Source organism: Melanotaenia boesemani, chromosome 8 (assembly GCF_017639745.1).
Source record: "Melanotaenia boesemani isolate fMelBoe1 chromosome 8, fMelBoe1.pri, whole genome shotgun sequence".
NCBI lineage: Eukaryota > Metazoa > Chordata > Actinopteri > Atheriniformes > Melanotaeniidae > Melanotaenia > Melanotaenia boesemani.
In genome coordinates this window covers 3,978,891-3,995,011 of record NC_055689.1, presented here as the reverse complement: position 1 = coordinate 3,995,011, position 16,121 = coordinate 3,978,891, and the positions used below count along the sequence as shown (strand labels likewise).

Genomic DNA, 16,121 nt, shown 5'->3' with positions numbered 1-16,121 from the left:
TCGCGTTCTTTACTTATGGCATTGGTATTGCCTTTTTTCCTTATAATATCCTTAACTTCGTCAGAGAACTCCGTCAGGAGCTGTTGTTCAGCGGCCGTGAAGTAGGACGCGCGACTTTTGTCCATTTTCCCATCGGTGATTCTGTGAGCGATCGCGAGGTCTGCTTCAGTATGCCTTGCACACGCACTTATCCCAACTATCTTCACCTGGCTTAACCTAGCCGCACCTTCTCATCCTGGCTCAGCAAACGTGCAACCAATTAAGCCAGGATAGGCCGCGCAAGCTAGGTCAAGCTGGGCTTGCTTAATCATCCTGGATTTCTTTATTCTGGTTTTGTGCAATACCCCTCTGGGATCAAACCAGCTGTAAACAACATGATGACGTTAAACTGGGACCAAACCCGCTGTAAACAACATGATGACGTTAAACTGGGACCAAACCCGCTGTAAACAACATGATGACGATAACTGGGACCAAGCCAGCTGTAAACAACACGATGACGTTAAACTGGGATCAAACCCGCTGTAAACGACATGATGACGTTAAACTTGGATCAAACCAGCTGTAAACAACATGATGACGTTAAACTGGAATCAAACCAGTTGTAAACAACGTGATGACGTTAATCTGGGACCAAACCAGCTGTAAACAACATGATGACGTTAAACTGGGATCAAACCCGCTGTAAACAACATGATGATGTTAAACTGGGATCAAACCGTAAACATCATGATGACGTTAAATTGGGATCAAACCAGCTGTAAACAACATGATGACGTTAAACTTGGATCAAACCAGCTGTAAACATCATGATGATGTTAAACTGGGATCAAAGCTGCTGTAAACAACGTGATGATGTTAAACTGGGATCAAACCCGCTGTAAACAACATGATGATGTTAAACTGGGATCAAACCGTAAACATCATGATGACGTTAAACTGGGATCAAACCAGCTGTAAACAACGTGATGACGTTAAACTGGGACCAAACCAACTGTAAACAACATGATGACGTTAAACTGGGATCAAACCAGCTGTAAACATCATGATGACGTTAAACTGGGATCAAACCAGCTGTAAACATCATGGTGACGTTAACCTGGGATCAAACCAGCTGTAAACAACGTGATGACGTTAAACTGGGACCAAACCAGCTGTAAACAACATGATGACGTTAAACTGGGATCAAACCCGCTGTAAACAACATGATGACTTTAAACTGGGACCAGAGGGGTATTGCACGAAACCAGAATAAAGAAATCCAGGATGATTAAGCAAGCCCAGCTTGACCTAGCTTGCGCGGCCTATCCTGGCTTAATTGGTTGCACGTTTGCTGAGCCAGGATGAGAAGGTGCGGCTAGGTTAAGCCAGGTGAAGATAGTTGGGATAAGTGCGTGTGCACGGCATACTGAAGCAGACCTCGCGATCGCTCACAGAATCACCGATGGGAAAATGGACAAAAGTCGCGCGTCCTACTTCACGGCCGCTGAACAACAGCTCCTGATGGAGTTCTATGACGACGTCAAGGATATTATAAGGAAAAAAGGCAATACCAATGCCATAATCAAAGAACGCGAGAAAGCCTGGCAGACAATAGCCGACCGGCTCAATGCGTAAGTAGCCAAAAACTGTACAATTAATAAACAGTGCTCCACTGGAACTGTAATAATTAGGCTACAATTAAAGGAGTTACTTTTCAAATCCACTAACTGTTGTATACTTTAAGAGTGACAAGCAGGTGCATGTTACTCAGGAAATGTAGAGTATGATTAGGTGCAAACAATTATCCACAATGTGTCATTTAATCTATTTTCCTCATGTAACGTTTTTATCTATTTTATCTTTCTGTCCTTCATAAAGGACAAACCTGTCTGGCCATAAAAGGACCTGGCAGCAAGTAAAAATTAAATATAAGAATATTTTGCAGACTGGTAAGTGACTCCAAAGTAGATAACCCTGAACAAATGAGGTGAATAAATGAGGTGTTTGCTGACATGTTCAATGTCTGTATGATTGTAGCAGTTAAAAAAAAGGCCTATAGAACTGGCACAGGGGGCGGCCCACCAAGCCAGGATGTGACTCCAGCAGAGGAACTGGCCTCCATTTAAATAAAGGGAGGCCAGTGATGGAGGGGATCCAGGGAGGGACAATAACTGACTCTGTCCCAGCCACAAAAACTGTCCGCTTCATACAAGGTACACAAAGTACTGCAATTCTACTGCACATGGAACACAATCAAATATAATATAGTGTCTGACTTTGGATAACCTTGCAGTGTCTGGGAACACAATTACGCTTTTGGAGCCACCAGAAGATGATCCGGTTAGTACAGTGTCTCGAAATCACAGGCTTGGTATGTTCTGTGAAATCTTAATCCAAGTTCTCTCGCTGCATGTATACGGCAGGGGGAAGGCACATCTGCAGCTGCAGAATGCACGTCTGCAGATGAGGAGACTGTGTCATTGGAGTCCAGAAGGCTTGAGGCATGTCAGTTTTATGGGATTGGCCTGCTTATTTATTCCATGAAGGATATGAAGTCAGTGATGTGGTACTAATAGAAAATGTGTAACAGGACCCGGATGCTGCACAGTCTCCTAAGCGGCCTGGTAACATTGTGAGTATTGGCTAAAGTAAATCTACATTATGCACAAATCCTGCTGTGCTAATTGACATTTCCTTTACAGACCTCACAAACTGTGAGATCGCTTTATGCAAAGCACCTGGAGAGACAGATAGAGCTGGCAGATGTTAAAATCAGACTCAAAAAGAGAAAGCTCCAAGAAATAGAGCTGGATCTTGAGATTAAACGCCGGACACTCAGAAAACTGGACCTGGAAATCCAGAAACTAGAAAGAGAAGTGAGTGTTTCAATGCACACAGTAACCATATCTGCAATACAGTGTTTTAATCCTTGTTACTTTTGCTGTCGTAGGATCCAAGCAACCAAGACAAATGACTGCTTAATAAAAAAAATAAAAATAAAAAAAAAACTAGAACATTGGTGTCCGTCCTCTTTTCATGAATGTAAAAGAATTTCAAAGAACCACCAGTGCTAAACAAAATGCTCACACAGGAAAAGATCTTTTATTAAATAAAGGGGCTAAATCCAAAAATTAAGTAAAGAAACTTGCTATATATTGCTCCCTGACAAGTCTGCCATTAATGTTGTCCGGGAAGATGGGAGCATTTTCCCAGTCAACATCAACAGCCACTCGGGGGGGGGGGGGGGGGGGGGGGGGGGTCTCTCCTTTCTTAGGCCTGCAATGTTATGCAGTACTACACATGCAGCAATAACATCACAGGCTCTGTCCGGGGAAATCCTCAGGTGGTGCAGGCACTGAAACCGAGATTTCAGAAGGCCGAAGGTCATCTCGATTCGAGCCCTTGTCTTGGTGTGTGCATGGTTGTAGGCCTGCTGTGGTGGGGTTTGGGGATCTGCAAGGGGAGTCAAGAGGAATGACTCACAGGCGTATCCTTTATCTCCCAGCAGCACACCAGAGAATTCACCTGATAATACAAAATATAATTTAGAAAAGAGAGTCACACACACAATGTCCAAGGTGCTTACAGTACAAATGTGTGGGCTACCTTGTGAAAGTCTCTCATAAATTGGACTAGCCCGAAAGACTCTAGAGTCATGCACTGAGCCAGGCCACTTTGCCTCTAAATTGCTCACAAGGCAGTCAGCATCACAGATCATCTGAAATATTTAGTGTAGCCTATTAAGGTCATTAAATGCACAGAACAGATTCATGTAGGTCATAACCACAAATCACTCTTACCTGAACATTGATGCTGTGGAAGGATTTCCTGTTAATGTAATCTCCCTCATGTTCACCTGAGGGGCGTCTGATTTTTATGTGTGTGCAATCCACTGCCCCAATGATGTTAGGGAAAGCTGTAACAAAAAATAGTGAGTATCCAACTGTGACAGATATACTTAGAAACTAATGGGTGCACATTAAAATTGAGGTTACCTGCAATCTTGTAAAACTCCTCCTTGATGTAGAGGGGTCTTCTGTGGCCAGGGAAGGTGATGAATATATTGCTGAATGATTTCAGCGCCAGACAAACGCATCTGATTGTCCGGCAAATGGTTCCTTTATTGAGGTTCTCTGCATCACCAACAGAATAAAGGAAGCTCCCACTCGCAAGCCATCTCAATGTGACACAGATCATCTGTGGTACAGTGAGGGCATGGCTTCGTGCTGTCTGGTGCTGTATTTTTGGACTCAGCAGCCTACATAAATATCTTAGTCCATCACCCGAAAATCTGTATCTCTCAATGACATAGTCATCTCCAAAGGCCAGGGGATCTGACCTGTCCCTGAAGACTCTTTCCCGTCTGAATGCTCTTCTGAGGATGCGGGCTTCCTCGTCCAGCACATCCTCCAAAAAAGGGCAAGCCATTATGAAGAGGGAACAGGTGAAGGGGAGTTGGACCTATATATTCTACATTGTCCTCATCACAGATTAAATTGAAAACACCTTTGTAACCTCATGCGCTGTGTTTTGTAATCTCAATTAATACAATGAAACACATATTTATAAAACCTCTGACAGCAATTTGACGAGCAGTCTTCATTAGCATAGCAATATAACACTTGGCCTGATGAAATCATGCACTTATGACCAAGTTGATATTGTGTGATGAAATCGTGATCCTGTATTTAAATAAAATGACTAAAAAAATAAAAAAAAATTTATATATATATATATATATATATATATATATATATATATATATATATATATATATATATATATATATAGCACTACACGACAGCACCTGGGTCTAACTGGACTCAAAAGCGGTCTGACTAACACTTAATTATGACGTCCCATCTTCTTTGAATTCATGCTTGTGTTGTTTTTACTCTCAAATGTAAGTCGCTTTGGATAAAAGCGTCTGCTAAATGACTGTAGAATAGAATAGAATAATAATACTACAACTGGAATCCATATAAAAAGGCTGTTGCGATTACGAACAGATTTCGATTAAATGTACAGTGACTGTATATGTAATATTTTAATACTGGATGATTAAAATGACGCGCCATACTTAGGAAGACCATGGACATGCTGTAAAACACATTAATTCCTCACAGAATTGACGTTGGACATGCAGGTGACTCGCTAGGATTAATCTTTGCCTGAGCAGTAAGCCTGGTCTGGAGCAGGCTAGCTGCAGCGGATAAATCACCACAGTAACGTGGCCGGGATTAGTTTGAGCTGCTTTCATGCAACCGACTTAGGGCTAAATTCAGCCAGGATAACCAACATATCCCGGCTTAATCGCTTATCTTGGTTTCGTGCAATACCCCTCAGACCCGTTGTAAACAACATGATGATGTTAAACTGGGATCCAACCCGCTGTAAACAACATGATGATGTTAACCTGGGACCAAACCAGCTGTAAACAACATGATGACGTTAAACTGGGACCAAACCAGCTGTAAACAACATGATGATGTTAACCTGGGATCAAACCAGCTGTAAACAACATGATGACGTTAAACTGCGACCAAACCAGCTGTAAACAACATGATGATGTTAACCTGAGGGGTATTGCACGAAACCAAGATAAGGGATTAAGCCGGGATATGTTGGTTATCCTGGCTGAATTTAGCCCTAAGTCGGTTGCATGAAAGCAGCTCAAACTAAACCCGGCCAAGTTACTGTGGTGATTTATCCGCTGCAGCTAGCCTGCTCCAGACCAGGCTTACTGCTCAGGCTAAGATTAATCCTAGTGAGTCACCTGCTTGTCAAACATCAATTCTATGAGGAATTAATGTGTCTTACAGCATGTCCATGGTCTTCCTAAGTATGGCGCGTCATTTTAATCATCCAGTATTAAAATATTACATATACAGTCACTGTACATTTAATCGAAATCTGTTCGTAATCGCAACAGCCTTTTTATATGGATTCGAGTTGTAGTATTATTATTCTATTCTATTCTACAGTCATTTAGCAGACGCTTTTATCCAAAGCGACTTACATTTGAGAGTAAAAACAACACAAGCATGAATTCAAACAAGATGGGACATCATAATTAAGTGTTAGTCAGACCGCTTTTGAGTCCAGTTAGACCCAGGTGCTGTCGTGTAGTGCTAGTGCAGTGCATATAATTTTTTTTTTTTTTTTTTTTTTTTTTTTATTTATTTATTTTTTTGTCATTTTATTTAAATACAGGATCATGATTTCATCACACAATATCAACTTGGTCATAAGTGCATGATTTCATCAGGCCAAGTGTTATATTGCTATGCTAATGAAGACTGCTCGTCAAATTGCTGTCAGAGGTTTTATAAATATGTGGTTTATTGCATTAATTGAGATTACAAAACACAGCGGATGAGGTTACAAAAGTGTATTCAAAGAAATCCGTGACCAGGGCAATGTAGAATATTCAGGTCCAACTCCCCTTCACCTGTTCCTCTTCATAATGGCTTGCCCTTTTTCGGAGGATGTGCTGGACGAGGAAGCCCGAATCCTCAGAAGAGCATTCAGACGTGAACGAGTCTTCGGGGACAGGTCACATCCCCTGGCCTTTGGAGATGACTATGTCATTGAGAGATACAGATTTTCGGTTACTGGATTTCTAGGTCCAGTTTTCTGAGTGTCCGGCGTTTAATCTCAAGATCCAGCTCCATTTCTTGGAGCTTGCTCTTTTTGAGTCAGCTTTTAACATCTGCCAGCTCTCTCTCTCTCTCCAGGTGCCCTGAATAAAGCGTTCTGACAGTTTGTGAAGTCTGTAAAGGAAATGTCATGTGCAGTAGAATTGCAGTACTTTGTGTACCTTGTATGAAGCGGACAGTTTCTGTGGCTGGGACAGAGTCAGTTATTGTCCCTCCCTGGATCCCCTCCATCACTGGCCTCCCTTTATTTAAATGGAGGCCAGTTCCTCTGCTGGAGTCACATCTTGGCTTGGTGGGCCGCCCCCTGTGCCAGTTCTATAGGCCTTTTTTTAAACTGCTACAATCATACAGACATTGAACATGTCAGCAGACACCTCATCTATTCACCTCATTTGTTCACGGTTATCTACTTTGGAGTCACTTACCAGCCTGCAAAATGTTCTTATATTTAATTTTTTCTTGCTGCCAGGTCCTTTTATGGCCAGACAGGTTTGTCCTTTATGAAGGACAGAAAGATAAAATAGATAAAAAACGTTACATGAGGAAAAGAGATTAAATGACACATTGTGGATAATTGTTTGCACCTAATCATACTCTACATTTCCTGAGTAACATGCACCTGCTTGTCACTCTTAAAGTATACAACAGTTAGTGGATTTGAAAAGTAACTCCTTTAATTGTAGCCTAATCAGACAGTTCCAGTGGAGCACTGTTTATTAATTGTATAGTTTTTGACCACTTACGCATTGAGCCGGTCGGCTATTGTCTGCCAGGCTTTCTCGCGTTCTTTACTTATGGCATTGGTATTGCCTTTTTTTCTTATAATATCCTTAACTTCGTCAGAGAACTCCGTCAGGAGCTGTTGTTCAGCGGCCGTGACGTAGGATGTGCGACTTTTATCCATTTCCCCATCGGTGATTCTGTGAGCGATCGCGAGGTCTGCTTCAGTATACCGTGCACACGCACTTATCCCAACTATCTTCACCTGGCTTAACCTAGCCGCACCTTCTCATCCTGGCTCAGCAAACGTGCAACCAATTAAGCCAGGATAGGCCGCGCAAGCTAGGTCAAGCTGGGCTTGCTTAATTATCTTGGATTTCTTTATTCTGGTTTCGTGCAATACCCCTCAGGGATCAAACCAGCTGTAAACAACATGATGACGTTAAACTGGGACCAAACCAGCTGTAAACAACATGATGATGTTAAACTGGGACCAAACCCGCTGTAAACAACATGATGATGTTAAACTGGGATCAAACCAGCTGTAAACATCATGATGACGTTAAACTGGGACCAAACCAGCTGTAAACAACATGATGATGTTAACCTGGGATCAAACCAGCTGTAAACAACATGATGACGTTAAACTGGGACCAAACCAGCTGTAAACAACATGATGATGTTAACCTGGGATCAAACCAGCTGTAAACAACATGATGACGTTAAACTGCGACCAAACCAGCTGTAAACAACATGATGATGTTAACCTGAGGGGTATTGCACGAAACCAAGATAAGGGATTAAGCCGGGATATGTTGGTTATCCTGGCTGAATTTAGCCCTAAGTCGGTTGCATGAAAGCAGCTCAAACTAAACCCGGCCAAGTTACTGTGGTGATTTATCCGCTGCAGCTAGCCTGCTCCAGACCAGGCTAACTGCTCAGGCTAAGATTAATCCTAGTGAGTCACCTGCTTGTCAAACATCAATTCTATGAGGAATTAATGTGTCTTACAGCATGTCCATGGTCTTCCTAAGTATGGCGCGTCATTTTAATCATCCAGTATTAAAATATTACATATACAGTCACTGTACATGTAACCGAAATCTGTTCGTAATCGCAACAGCCTTTTTATATGGATTCGAGTTGTAGTATTATTATTCTATTCTATTCTACAGTCATTTAGCAGACGCTTTTATCCAAAGCGACTTACATTTGAGAGTAAAAACAACACAAGCATGAATTCAAACAAGATGGGACGTCATAATTAAGTGTTAGTCAGACCGCTTTTGAGTCCAGTTAGACCCAGGTGCTGTCGTGTAGTGCTAGTGCAGTGCATATAATTTTTTTTTTTTTTTTTTTTTTTTTTTATTTATTTATTTTTTTGTCATTTTATTTAAATACAGGATCATGATTTCATCACACAATATCAACTTGGTCATAAGTGCATGATTTCATCAGGCCAAGTGTTATATTGCTATGCTAATGAAGACTGCTCGTCAAATTGCTGTCAGAGGTTTTATAAATATGTGGTTTATTGCATTAATTGAGATTACAAAACACAGCGGATGAGGTTACAAAAGTGTATTCAAAGAAATCCGTGACCAGGGCAATGTAGAATATTCAGGTCCAACTCCCCTTCACCTGTTCCTCTTCATAATGGCTTGCCCTTTTTCGGAGGATGTGCTGGACGAGGAAGCCCGAATCCTCAGAAGAGCATTCAGACGTGAACGAGTCTTCGGGGACAGGTCACATCCCCTGGCCTTTGGAGATGACTATGTCATTGAGAGATACAGATTTTCGGTTACTGGATTTCTAGGTCCAGTTTTCTGAGTGTCCGGCGTTTAATCTCAAGATCCAGCTCCATTTCTTGGAGCTTGCTCTTTTTGAGTCAGCTTTTAACATCTGCCAGCTCTCTCTCTCTCTCCAGGTGCCCTGAATAAAGCGTTCTGACAGTTTGTGAAGTCTGTAAAGGAAATGTCATGTGCAGTAGAATTGCAGTACTTTGTGTACCTTGTATGAAGCGGACAGTTTCTGTGGCTGGGACAGAGTCAGTTATTGTCCCTCCCTGGATCCCCTCCATCACTGGCCTCCCTTTATTTAAATGGAGGCCAGTTCCTCTGCTGGAGTCACATCTTGGCTTGGTGGGCCGCCCCCTGTGCCAGTTCTATAGGCCTTTTTTTAAACTGCTACAATCATACAGACATTGAACATGTCAGCAGACACCTCATCTATTCACCTCATTTGTTCACGGTTATCTACTTTGGAGTCACTTACCAGCCTGCAAAATGTTCTTATATTTAATTTTTTCTTGCTGCCAGGTCCTTTTATGGCCAGACAGGTTTGTCCTTTATGAAGGACAGAAAGATAAAATAGATAAAAACGTTACATGAGGAAAAGAGATTAAATGACACATTGTGGATAATTGTTTGCACCTAATCATACTCTACATTTCCTGAGTAACATGCACCTGCTTGTCACTCTTAAAGTATACAACAGTTAGTGGATTTGAAAAGTAACTCCTTTAATTGTAGCCTAATCAGACAGTTCCAGTGGAGCACTGTTTATTAATTGTATAGTTTTTGACCACTTACGCATTGAGCCGGTCGGCTATTGTCTGCCAGGCTTTCTCGCGTTCTTTACTTATGGCATTGGTATTGCCTTTTTTCTTTATAATATCCTTAACTTCGTCAGAGAACTCCGTCAGGAGCTGTTGTTCAGCGGCCGTGACGTAGGATGTGCGACTTTTATCCATTTCCCCATCGGTGATTCTGTGAGCGATCGCGAGGTCTGCTTCAGTATACCGTGCACACGCACTTATCCCAACTATCTTCACCTGGCTTAACCTAGCCGCACCTTCTCATCCTGGCTCAGCAAACGTGCAACCAATTAAGCCAGGATAGGCCGCGCAAGCTAGGTCAAGCTGGGCTTGCTTAATTATCTTGGATTTCTTTATTCTGGTTTCGTGCAATACCCCTCAGGGATCAAACCAGCTGTAAACAACATGATGACGTTAAACTGGGACCAAACCAGCTGTAAACAACATGATGATGTTAAACTGGGACCAAACCCGCTGTAAACAACATGATGATGTTAAACTGGGATCAAACCAGCTGTAAACATCGTGATGACGTTAAACTGGGATCAAACCAGCTGTAAACAACGTGATGATGTTAAACTGTGATCAAACCTGCTGTAAACATCATGATGACGTTAAAATGGGACCAAACCAGCTGTAAACAACGTGATGACGTTAAACTGGGACCAAACCAGCTGTAAACAACATGATGACATTAAACTGGGATCAAACCCGCTGTAAACAACATGATGATGTTAAACTGGGATCAAACCGTAAACATCATGATGACGTTAAATTGGGATCCAACCCGCTGTAAACAACATGATGATGTTAACCTGGGACCAAACCAGCTGTAAACAACATGATGACGTTAAACTGGGACCAAACCAGCTGTAAACAACATGATGATGTTAACCTGGGATCAAACCAGCTGTAAACAACATGATGACGTTAAACTGGGACCAAACCAGCTGTAAACAACATGATGATGTTAACCTGGGATCAAACCAGCTGTAAACAACATGATGATGTTAACCTGGGATCAAACCAGCTGTAAACAACATGATGATGTTAAACTGGGATCAAACCGTAAACATCATGATGACGTTAAATTGGGATCCAACCCGCTGTAAACAACATGATGATGTTAACCTGGGACCGAACCAGCTGTAAACAACGTGATGACGTTAAAATGGGACCAAACCAGCTGTAAACAACGTGATGACGTTAAACTGGGACCAAACCAGCTGTAAACAACATGATGACGTTAAATTGGGATCAAACCCGCTGTAAACAACATGATGATGTTAAACTGGGATCAAACCGTAAACATCATGATGACGTTAAATTGGGATCCAACCCGCTGTAAACAACATGATGATGTTAACCTGGGACCAAACCAGCTGTAAACAACATGATGATGTTAACCTGGGACCAAACCCGCTGTAAACAACATGATGATGTTAAACTGGGACCGAACCAGCTGTAAACATCATGATGACGTTAAACTGGGATCAAACCAGCTGTAAACATCATGATGACGTTAAACTGGGATCAAACCAGCTGTAAACAACGTGATGATGTTAAACTGTGATCAAACCTGCTGTAAACATCATGATGACGTTAAACTGGGATCAAACCCGCTGTAAACAACGTGATGACGTTAAAATGGGACCAAACCAGCTGTAAACAACCTGATGACGTTAAACTGGGATCAAACCAGCTGTAAACAACATGATGACGTTAAACTGCGACCAAACCAGCTGTAAACAACATGATGATGTTAACCTGGGATCAAACCAGCTGTAAACAACATGATGACGTTAAACTGGGACCAAACCAGCTGTAAACAACATGATGACGTTAAACTGGGACCAAACCAGCTGTAAACAACATGATGATGTTAACCTGGGATCAAACCAGCTGTAAACAACATGATGACGTTAAACTGGGACCAAACCAGCTGTAAACAACATGATGACGTTAAACTGGGACCAAACCAGCTGTAAACAACATGATGATGTTAACCTGGGATCAAACCAGCTGTAAACATCATGATGACGTTAAACTGGGATCAAACCAGCTGTAAACTTCATGATGACGTTAAACTGGGATCAAACCAGCTGTAAACAACGTGATGATGTTAAACTGTGATCAAACCTGCTGTAAACATCATGATGACGTTAAACTGGGATCAAACCAGCTGTAAACAACGTGATGACGTTAAAATGGGACCAAACCAGCTGTAAACAACGTGATGACGTTAAACTGGGACCAAACCAGCTGTGAACAACATGATGACATTAAACTGGGATCAAACCCGCTGTAAACAACATGATGATGTTAAACTGGGATCAAACCGTAAACATCATGATGACGTTAAATTGGGATCCAACCCGCTGTAAACAACATGATGATGTTAACCTGGGACCAAACCAGCTGTAAACAACATGATGACGTTAAACTGGGACCAAACCAGCTGTAAACAACATGATGATGTTAACCTGAGGGGTATTGCACGAAACCAGAATAAAGAAATCCAGGATGATTAAGCAAGCCCAGCTTGACCTAGCTTGCGCGGCCTATCCTGGCTTAATTGGTTGCACGTTTGCTGAGCCAGGAAGAGAAGGTGCGGCTAGGTTAAGCCAGGTGAAGATAGCTGGGATAAGTGCGTGTGCACGACATACTGAAGCAGACCTCGCGATCGCTCACAGAATCACTGATGGGGAAATGGATAAAAGTCGCGCGTCCTACGTCACGGCCGCTGAACAACAGCTCCTGACGGAGTTCTCTGACGAAGTTAAGGATATTATAAGAAAAAAAGGCAATACCAATGCCATAAGTAAAGAACGCGAGAGAGCCTGGCAGACAATAGCCGACCGGCTCAATGCGTAAGTGGTCAAAAACTGTACAATTAATAAACAGTGCTCCACTGGAACTGTCATAATTAGACTACAATTAAAGGAGTTACTTTTCAAATCCACTAACTGTTGTATACTTTAAGAGTGACAAGCAGGTGCATGTTACTAAGGAAATGTAGAGTATGATTAGGTGCAAACAATTATCCACAATGTGTCATTTAATCTATTTTCCTCATGTAACGTTTTTATCTATTTTATCTTTCTGTCCTTCATAAAGGACAAACCTGTCTGGCCATAAAAGGACCTGGCAGCAAGTAAAAATTAAATATAAGAACAATTTGCAGGCTGGTAAGTGACTCCAAAGTAGATAACAGTGAACAAATGAGGTGAATAGATGAGGTGTCTGCTGACATGTTCAATGTCTGTATGATTGTAGCAGTTAAAAAAAAGGCCTACAGAACTGGCACAGGGGGCGGCCCACCAAGCCAGGATGTGACTCCAGCAGAGGAACTGGCCTCCATTTAAATAAAGGGAGGCCAGTGATGGAGGGGATCCAGGGAGGGACAGTAACTGACTCCACAGAAACTGTCCGCTTCATACAAGGTACATCACGTACTGCAATTCTACTGCACATAGAACACAATCAAATATAATATAGTGTCTGACTTTGGATAACCTTGCAGTGTCTGGGAACACAATTACACTTTTGGAGCCACCAGAAGATGATCCGGTTAGTACAGTGTCTCCAAATCACAGGCTTGGTATGTTCTGTGAAATCTTAATCCAAGTCCTCTCGCTGCATGTATACGGCAGGGGGAAGGCACATCTGCAGCTGCAGAATGTACGTCTGCAGATGAGGAGACTGTGTCAGTGGAGTCCAGAAGGTTTGAGGCATGTCAATTTTATGGGATTGGCCTGCTTATTTATTCCATGAAGGATATGAAGTCAGTGATGTGGTACTAATAGAAAATGTGTAACAGGACCCGGATGCTGCACAGTCTCCTAAGCGGCCTGGTAACATTGTGAGTATTGGCTAAAGTAAATCTATGTTATGCACAAATCCTGCTGTGCTAATTGACATTTCATTTACAGACTTCACAAACTGTCAGAACGCTTTATGCAAAGCACCTGGAGAGACAGATAGAGCTGGCAGATGTTAAAATCAGACTCAAAAAGAGAAAGCTCCAAGAACTAGAGCTGGATCTAGAGATTAAACGCCGGACACTCAGAAAACTGGACCTGGAAATCCAGAAACTAGAAAGAGAAGTGAGTGTTTCAATGCACACAGTAACCATATCTGCAATACAGTGTTTTAATCCTTGTTACTTTTGCTGTCGTAGGATCCAAGCAACCAAGACCAATGACTGCTTAATAAAAAAAAAAGAACTAGAACATTGGTGTCCATCCTCTTTTCATGAATGTAAAAGAATTTCAAAGAACCACCAGTGCTAAACAAAATGCTCACACAGGAAGAGCTCTTTTATTAAATAAAGGGGCTAAATCCAAAAATTAAGTGAAGAAACCTGCAATATATTGCTCCCTGACAATTCTGCCATTAATGTTGTCCGGGAAGATGGGAGCATTTTCCCAGTCAACATCAACAGCCACTCGGGGGGGGTCTCTCCTTTCTTAGGCCTGCAATGTTATGCAGTACTATGCATGCAGCAATAACATCACAGGCTCTGTCCGGGGAAATCCTCAGGTGGTGCAGGCACTGAAACCGAGATTTCAGAAAGGTCAACTCGATTCGAGCCCTTGTCTTGGTGTTTGCATGGTTGTAGGCCTGCTGTGGTGGGGTTTGGGGATCTGCAAGGGGAGTCAAGAGGAATGACTCACAGGCGTATCCTTCATCTCCCAGCAGCACACCAGAGAATTCACCTGATAATACAAAATATAATTTAGAAAACAGAGTTACACACACAATGTCCAAGGTGCTTACAGTACAAATGTGTGGGCTACCTTGTGAAAGTCTCTCATAAATTGGACTAGCCCGAAAGACTCTAGAGTCATGCACTGAGCCAGGCCACTTTGCCTCTAAATTGCTCTGACCTGTCCCTGAAGACTCGTTCACGTCTGAATGCTCTTCTGAGGATGCGGGCTTCCTCGTCCAGCACATCCTCATCAAAAAAGGGCAAGCCATTATGAAGAGGGAACAGGTGAAGGGGAGTTGGACCTGAATATTCTACATTGCCCTCGTCACGGATTTCTTTGAATACACCTTTGTAACCTCATCCGCTGTGTTTTGTAATCTCAATTAATGCAATAAAACACATATTTATAAAACCTCTGACAGCAATTTGACGAGTAGTCTTCATTAGCATAGCAATATAACACTTGGCCTGATGAAATCATGCACTTATGACCAAGTTGATATTGTGTGATGAAATCGTGATCCTGTATTTAAATAAAATGACTAAAAAAAAAAAATTAAAAAAAATTATATGCACTGCACTAGCACTACACGACAGCACCTGGGTCCAACTGGACTCAAAAGCGGTCTGACTAACACTTAATTATGACGTCCATCTTGTTTGAATTCATGCTTGTGTTGTTCTTACTTTTAAATGTAAGTCGCTTTGGATAAAAGCGTCTGCTAAATGACTGTAGAATAGAATAGAATAATAATACTGCAACTCGAATCCATATAAAAAGGCTGTTGCGATTACGAACAGATTTCGATTAAATGTACAGTGACTGTATATGTAATATTTTAATACTGGATGATTAAAATGACGCGCCATACTTAGGAAGACCTTGGACATGCTGTAAAACGCATTAATTCCTCATAGAATTGACGTTGGACATGCAGGTGACTCGCTAGGATTAATCTTAGCCTGAGCAGTAAGCCTGGTCTGGAGCAGGCTAGCTGCAGCGGATAAATCACCACAGTAACTTGGCCGGGATTAGTTTGAGCTGCTTTCATGCAACCGACTTAGGGCTAAATTCAGCCAGGATAACCAACATATCCCGGCTTAATCGCTTATCTTGGTTTCGTGCAATACCCCTCTGGGATCAAACCAGCTGTAAACAACATGATGACGTTAAACTGGGACCAAACCAGCTGTAAACAACATGATGATGTTAACCTGGGATCAAACCAGCTGTAAACAACATGATGATGTTAACCTGGGATCAAACCAGCTGTAAACAACATGATGATGTTAAACTGGGATCAAACCGTAAACATCATGATGACGTTAAATTGGGATCCAACCCGCTGTAAACAACATGATGATGTTAACCTGGGACCAAACCAGCTGTAAACAACGTGATGACGTTAAAATGGGACCAAACCAGCTGTAAACAACGTGATGACGTTAAACT

At 42.0% G+C, this 16,121-nt stretch overlaps 1 protein-coding gene across 1 annotated transcript; it reads right to left on the bottom strand.

The window, feature by feature from the left end:
• Positions 1 to 3,247: 3,247 nt before the first annotated feature.
• On the bottom strand, positions 3,248 to 4,410 carry LOC121643804 (putative nuclease HARBI1; the record flags this gene model as incomplete). Its single annotated transcript, XM_041991355.1, has 4 exons — positions 3,978 to 4,410; positions 3,783 to 3,898; positions 3,589 to 3,700; positions 3,248 to 3,507 (listed from the first exon to the last, which is right to left on the bottom strand). Coding segments are annotated over exons 1-4 (921 nt in total), but the record flags the coding sequence as incomplete, so codon positions are not given.
• Between the last annotated feature and the right edge of the window lie 11,711 nt (positions 4,411 to 16,121).